General features: G+C 37.3%; 1 protein-coding gene across 1 annotated transcript; it reads right to left on the minus strand.

The window, feature by feature from the left end:
- Positions 1-4,699: 4,699 nt before the first annotated feature.
- MC2R (melanocortin 2 receptor) lies at positions 4,700-5,659 on the minus strand. Its single transcript, XM_042809056.1, has one exon. It carries the CDS (start codon positions 5,657-5,659, stop codon positions 4,700-4,702), a length of 960 nt encoding a protein of 319 aa, XP_042664990.1.
- Positions 5,660-7,387: the final 1,728 nt, after the last annotated feature.

Consider the following 7,387-nt stretch of genomic DNA (forward strand, 5'->3'; position numbering starts at 1 on the left):
AGTTAAAATCTAACTCAAAGACTTTTTTTAAAAAAAAGCATTAGTCTGAAATGTAGATATGTAGAACTGAAAAAGTCAATTGCAAGCCTCTGAGACTAAGCCAAATCCAGAAAACCAATGTTAGTAGGTTTATGAATATAACTTCAATTTTGTACAATTACAAGCAGTATTAGGTCTCAAAGTAAATACTTCAGGATCCCTTCTATCATTTTCTTCCTGCCTGTAGATTTAGCTGGCTGTTAAGTATGTTAAGTATCTTGCTTGGGATTTCAGAAAAGACAAGACTAATATTAGTGTCGTAACACTATTAAAAGCAGATATTATAAATACTGTTACCTTCTGATGGTGTGCTGCACTTGAAGGTTAGCTTCCTTTTCAGGTACTTAAATATTGTTGAAAAACTGCAATTTTGTTCAGCTAATAGGAGTTCAAATTGTTTTGCTGGAAGTCTTGTGCAGAGTCATAAGGAAGCAGGAATTTTCTTGCAGTTGTTAAACTATGTCTTGCTCTTCTGTGAACGAAATTCAACTGCTGTGCAAGTCTGTCCCTCACTGGCATATCAACTGCTTCAGTGGAATTAGCTCCCCTGTGCGCCTTAATCAGATTTGTTCACTTTGCTCCTGAACATAAAGTTCAGTTCAAAAACAAAAGCAGAGGAGGAGGTTTTCTTCTTTGTTGGTTTTTTTTTTTTTTCTCCAATAAGTGACTAGGGAAAGTTTTGTAGCCACAGGCATGAGAAGTTCTCTGGGTTCTTCCAAATGAAACACTGATTGCAGTGTCACCTGTGATTTCAAGAGGACTGGATCTTCCAGGCACTGTTGTTGTTCTACCCAGGCTTATTCATTTCCAGTGAGATCCAGGATGAACTTATTTCTTCTAAAGTTAAAGAACAATTCTGACTCCCAAACACTTGTAATTTAATGCTGGTTGGATGAAGGAAAATCATATAACTAGAGTAACTTCTGTACAAGGCAATGAAGGCTTCACAAATCATGCTTTAAGAATCTGTTTGAAGCACAACAGTGGGAAGTATATGGAGTTATTAATATGTGAAATTGGAAAGCTAATTTGCTTCAAAACTGCTCCACTGATAAAATGCAGGCCAAATTCACAGCCAATCAAGAGTTAACATACAGAGATGTAGCTCTATGCTGACATGCAGTAAATTGCTGACACACTTAAAAAGGAAAATCTACCTAAGGAGTTTCTTAATTCAAGAATATTTTATGTTGTTTCTGATTCTGCCACCCCAGATATAAAATCTTTTCAGAACGCTTGATATCAACAGAATTAGAGCAGAGTGAAAAAGAAATTCTTAGAAGTGCCTTCTGATCTTTACATAACTTTTGGCTGTTGGTTTTTTTTTTTTTTTTTTTTTTAATTTTTATACTATTTTATACAAATTTAGGCTCAGCTTAAGATTCTTGTGCAGATTTCAGCTGTACAGAAAATGCATAGGATCTGCATTTCTTACAAATACATATGGAATGTTCTGTTGTCTTGGACATATTAAATGAGTAACAAAAGTAGTTTTCCTACAATTTACAACCTGTTCTCTCTGTGCTTTGTCTTAGACCCGCTTATGTAACAGCTTACTTCTCATTTTTCTGGCTATCTGGGAATTAGACAGTCTAACAGTAACAGCCATCCTATATCTACAACCAGTTTGAAGACAAAACCTCAAGATTAGGTGTTGCTCAGGTTATACTAGGTAGGCTACAAAGAAAATGCAGTTAGTTTCTGGTCACAGTATGTGAAAATATTACTAACAAAACTTGGATCTGAGTTCCAATGTCAATATCTGCTGAAATACTTCCATGTCAAAATGAGCTATGTGGGATAAAACCTGCCAAATATTTGCTGTGTAAGTGCTGACTCTTTATTTTAACAAGATGGATAGAAAAAAAAAAAAAAAAATCATACTGGGCAGTAATCTACATGCAGGTGTCTCAGTAGGTAACAATCTATTTTTTCATAGCACTGGTGTTTCTGAAATGCAAGGCTATTACTACTCCATCTTTTAGATTAAGAGCAACTGTGTGGGGCAGAAAGGACAGTGAATGACATTTTTTCTGGCAGGATGTGTTGAGAGCTCATCTACTTTCCAAACCAGGTAGCTGCTCCATATTCTGCAGATTAAAAGCCACTCCAGGCTTGGAGATGGGGCTGTGAAGGGTGGAGATGGCAAGGGGCAGATAGTTGGTGGGTTACTGGAGGACAGTTTATTCAGCCCTTGATGTACAGCCAAGAGGAATGGGATGAAAGATGTGTTTGCAGAAGTGATTTTGTATCTTGAGTCTTTTCTTAAATGTTAGGATTTTATGTAAAGAAGCGAGAATTTTGTGTCCAACACAGACTGTATAGGGCGGCAGGAAAGGTATTCAGACCACAGCTGCTGCTACCTGCTATGCCTTGAGATAGGGAGAGACAGGGTGAGACAGGGTGAGTGGGAATCTGGAGGGCTGGAATGAGGATGGGTATGGCCCCTTGTTCAAATTCCTTGCCTCTGGCCTTTCTCACAACTATATAGGATCAGGCAGTGAAGAAAAACTCAGGTCTTTGTTGCAAAGCAAAGTGTCAGTAGCATGTGATTGAAAGCTGGACAGAAAGGGCTCTGGCTCCTGAGATCCACAGCCTACATTTTATCCTTCTCTCTCCTCTGAGCCTGGGGATGCTGCAAGATAAGGCTGCTGCCAGCTGGGTCCTGAGACTTGTGTAGGTGAGGGTCCAAGTTATCCTCTTTCCTGCAGGTAAAGCCACACTATTCCCACTCTGGTGTGGTAGAAGACACCAGTATGTGTTGGCTGGCACCATACAGATCCTGCTAAAACTGTAAGCCTGTCCTCCCCAAACCATGCTCTCACATTTGTCTTATTCCTAACTACCACAGACTCCACAAAATGAGTGGTCTTTCTTGAAGGACTTCATACTGGATCTCAATTAAATATTTTACAATTGGATTATGATATGAATCAGTCTGGAATGTTCCATCCTCTTTACAGTGATAAATGTATAGTGCTTTCTTCAATGACTACTTTGTCATGTTTAGAAGTTATATGTATGTTTATTGCACGTTTTACTAAAACTTGCATTTGAAGACCACAGTCTGAACATGGAGGCTTTGTGTATATATAGAGTGGACTCGGGAGATGCAGTGACTTCTTAACATGATGGAGGGTACTTAGCTCTCTTATCTATTTCTTTAGCAGGGAGGAGGGTGGAAAATAGAGTTTTGAAGGAACTGCATTTTATATATATTTCATGTGTTGCAGACATAAAGTCTGTCTATATCATGATTTTCTTTCCTAAGCGTTTTATCATTTTAACATTCACCAACTCACTTTTTCTCATTTATTTTCTTTGTTTAGTTCTGTAGAGACTTTCAGATTTATTGCTTCCCTTCTTACATCTTTATCTGTAACCCTAAGTTCTTCTGAATACTTACACTATTGTCCATATCTCCTACATCTTAAAATATGTGTTTTTCTTATTGTGTTTTGATAGACGCAATAGAAAAGATCTTCTATTTGTGCATAAATGGACTTTCTCTTTTCCTCTCTTCTTGTTCTAGCCATGCCTTGGCTCCCCAGTTTCATGTCTGTATTTTACTAAATCGTTTGTCTCTGGCATAGCTGAATAACTCTGTGGAATTACTGTGAGGTTAATTCACCATATGCTCCAGACTGCTTCGGGATACTTTGAGATGAAAACTATTCTGCCTTACAGCTTTCTAAGTGTTGTATTATTTTGACAGGGACAATTCAAAAATTTCTCACTAGGATTTTGTAAATTGCAATCTGTTTTGTAGCATTCTTCCAAATTGGCTGGCTGATCCCTTTCCAGATGACTGAATTCCTTGGAGATCTTTCAATTTTCTGTCTGGTATTTTATTTTTTTAATTCTTCGTTGTGTCATGTTTAGAAAATTAATGCTATACCAGAGTTCTTTTTCTTTCTCTGAAGCCTATTCTTTTATCAAAATAAACTGATATATGGAATTTTAATGAAGAGCTGGCAAAGTCAGCAGTTCCCTTTGCTGATCCAGACCTGGCTTTGGGATTTCAAAATTGAAAGCCTATAATCTGTGCTGCCACAACATCTCCATGTTGGGAAAAACCACTGAAAATAGCTTTTAAACCAAAACAGCTTTGCTTGGACTCATGCTCCAAAAGTTATTTTTGACATTTGAAAAATACTAATGGAAAGATTTTAAGGACACCTTATGTTGAAGAACAAAGTAATGAGTGAACATTGCCAGCAAAGGACAAGTTCATATTTTCTGCTTTATTACAGACTTCCATGTAAGTGTGAAGTTTTAAAATAATTATTCATTTATTTGTGATTTAAACAACATAATTTTAAAGTAGTACACATTTTAAATTGAAATTACTGCATTAACTCATCTCTAGGGGTACACAAGGCTTGCTGCAGAAGATTTACATCGAAGTTTTCCTGAAATGTTGACAGTTAATTTCCATGCAATAGTCTAAAAATATCAGTAGAATTCACTTAATCAATAATGTTTCTAGAGGCTTAGTTGACAAAGACTTGTCTGGATACTTTGCTCATATGCATTCTTTTACAGCCCTCTGAAAATCATTGGCAGTGCAAGTGTAGTATTATTTTGTGTTAGTATTTTTAACTCTGCAAACTGATGTTGCATTGGGCGTGCTTCAATAATATTTGGCTTCATTTAATTTCTACCAGTTCCAGTTATGCCTGGCACAGCAAAACATCTTCTTAAATGTGCTTCGTAATTCTGGACTTCGGAATGCAAAAATCATAGGATCGATGATCGCATTGCACATTATGAGGGTCCCATTCACATGGAAAATGGACATGTAGCAGGCACAGTAAGGGTTGTGTGGGCAAAATCTTGCTAAAAGGATGTGAAGAACAAAGGGGGCCCAACAGCAAAGGAAGACTCCAAGGAAAATAGTCAGTGTAATGGCTCCTTTCATGTTCGTTCTCTGATGGACTGCGCTGGTTGGCAGCGAGGCAATCTTTTTAGCATGAGATCGGGCTAGGAGGAACATATGGATATAGAGGCACAGTATAAAAAACATCATTAAAGGGAACAGGATGGTGAAGGGAATGACTGTAGCGATTTCATGGGAGAAGAGGGCAATGACAATGCTACTGCAAGCACAGAATGTCCAAATGATTGCCAAGATGACCAAAGCCCTTCGTACTGTCATTATATTATGGTACCGCAAAGCATAGAAGATAGTGATGTATCTGTCTGCTGCAATAGCTAGCAAGCTGAAAATGGACCCCAGTAACGACAGAATGAACATGGAGTCCATGGCATCATCCAGCTTTTTCTCAAAGTCCCCACGACGTGTCAGGTACCCCATTTTGCACAAGATAATAAAGATGTTCTCCAGAGTTTTGTACAAGCTGCCTAACATGTCTGAAATGGCTAAGCTACAAATGAAGAAGTACATGGGCAAGTGCAAATTCTTATTTCTGATGACAGCGACAAGGACAAGTAGATTTTCTAGTATGCCAGCAGCAGCAACAGTGAAAAAGACTTCTTCTGGCACCACGACCTGGTTGCAGTCAGTGATATTTAAGGAAAAATCTGTTATATTTTTGAGAGATGGAATGCTTGTCTGCCCTGCATGTTTGATTAGGTTGGAAGGTATCTCAGTGCTCATTGCTTCTGCTCTTGGAAAGCCTCGGTATTGCTGTTTCTTAGGCTTGGCTTTACGTTGAAGCTGACCTGTCAGTCAGACCATCCTTTTGCTGAAGGCATTCTACCTCATCTGGATCAATCTGAAGTCTTGACTGAAATGTTTTGAATTTCTCCTGCAATAGAACATACAGAAAAATAAGTATCAAGAAAATTGCCACATGCCAAAAAAAAAAAAAAAAAAAAAAAGCAAACATTTGAAATACCACCTTTCGCAATTGAATGAATATATATCACTGGAGTGAAGTTTAGTTGCTTTGGATAAAATAAGAGCTGCTCCAAGCTCCATGGTGCCTCAGAGGAAAGTAAGGTGTAAATTCTTAGTTAGCTGCAGGGAAGTTTAAAAAAAAAAATATATAGCTTTCTTTATTGATGAACATCCCATGTTTACTGAAACAGATTTCACAGACTTCAAGAATTTGGCAGTCTCTACTGGCCCAGCTGTTTGCTTTGGGAAAGTCTGGCATTTCTTACAAGATTTATAGCATTATTAGACATGGATGAAACCAATGCCAAGATAAGCTGTTGTCCAGAACAGTAGCATATTTACCACCACTCTGTTGATGTTGAAATAAAAAAAATGCTCTTAATTTAGACGTGAACATTATAAATATTGATATTTTTTTTTCCAGTTATGCTAGATACTTGTGCCAAACTGTCTTTTCAGGCAAATTGAAACATTCCCTTGATTTGAATATATTTTAAGATCTAAAGCAATATCTTTTTTTGGCTGTATTTTACATCTATCTAAAAGATCAAATGTTTTGTTTCTGCACTGAAATATTTTTTCTTTCTCTGTAATTATCCTGGTCTAAATTACATGAAAGCCTATAGGAATCTTTCCAAAGGATTATTCTTTTTAAGCTATTCATTAAGGTGTAAATGCATGTGATATTAGTTTGGCTCAAATGTTACCCATAGAGAATAACGGACATTTTTTCTTGTAATTTTAATAGCTCCATTTGTGAAGCAAAAATGCAGTTGCTATTTGGAATGTTCCCCTTTTTAAGAACTGAAGTATTCTCCTATTTTTAAGTTCAAAACAGCCTTTAGTTCTCTAGCACTTTCATACCAATATGCCTTGAAATGCATTTGGGCATTTGGTCCTAGTCAGGTTTGCTAAATGCCATGATGCTCTTTAGTACTGTTTCAAAAGAAGAATTCAGAAGTTTTAATTACATCTTATACAAGCCCTCCTTAAGTGTTGGTGGCTGCCTGTAAATGGCAAAGCTGAACCTCAGCTTGAATGTGATCAGCTCTAATGCATTTTGAGCATTCAGTTCAAATGTGTTTGGCCATATATCAAGAGATAACAGGTTTCTGATCTGGGTTTGCTATTATCATCTGCTGAGATTGCCAGTAAGGTTCTACTTGTTGTGAAATATGCTGAAAACTGGACCAATCAGAGAACATGAACTTAATTGAAAGAAGCTATCAGCTCCCTTAAAAGAAAGCATTCAAGACAGCTCCCATACTTATCAGGAAAAAAAAAAAGGCCCTGTAATGGAATGAAAGAACTGAATTGCACTGCAGCGCATCTGGATAATCAGATTAACATCTGTTGGCATATGCAAGACATGCACCAATGCCTCTGTAGCGGTGTGTTTTTCCTATTCTCACAGCTACTCTCCAGGTTAAGTTTATGATTTCTCATCTAGTGATCTGTTTCATAACCTAATTTTCACTCAGTAGA

This window comes from Centrocercus urophasianus, unplaced genomic scaffold (assembly GCF_019232065.1).
Source record: "Centrocercus urophasianus isolate 14NV4802_14NV808 unplaced genomic scaffold, USGS_Curo_1.0 seq_11, whole genome shotgun sequence".
NCBI classification, from domain to species: Eukaryota; Metazoa; Chordata; class Aves; order Galliformes; family Phasianidae; genus Centrocercus; species Centrocercus urophasianus.

Coding starts and splice junctions, on each gene's coding strand:
- MC2R (XM_042809056.1), bottom strand. CDS start 5,659: ATGAGCACTGAGATACCTTCCAACCTAATCAAACATGCAGGGCAGACA.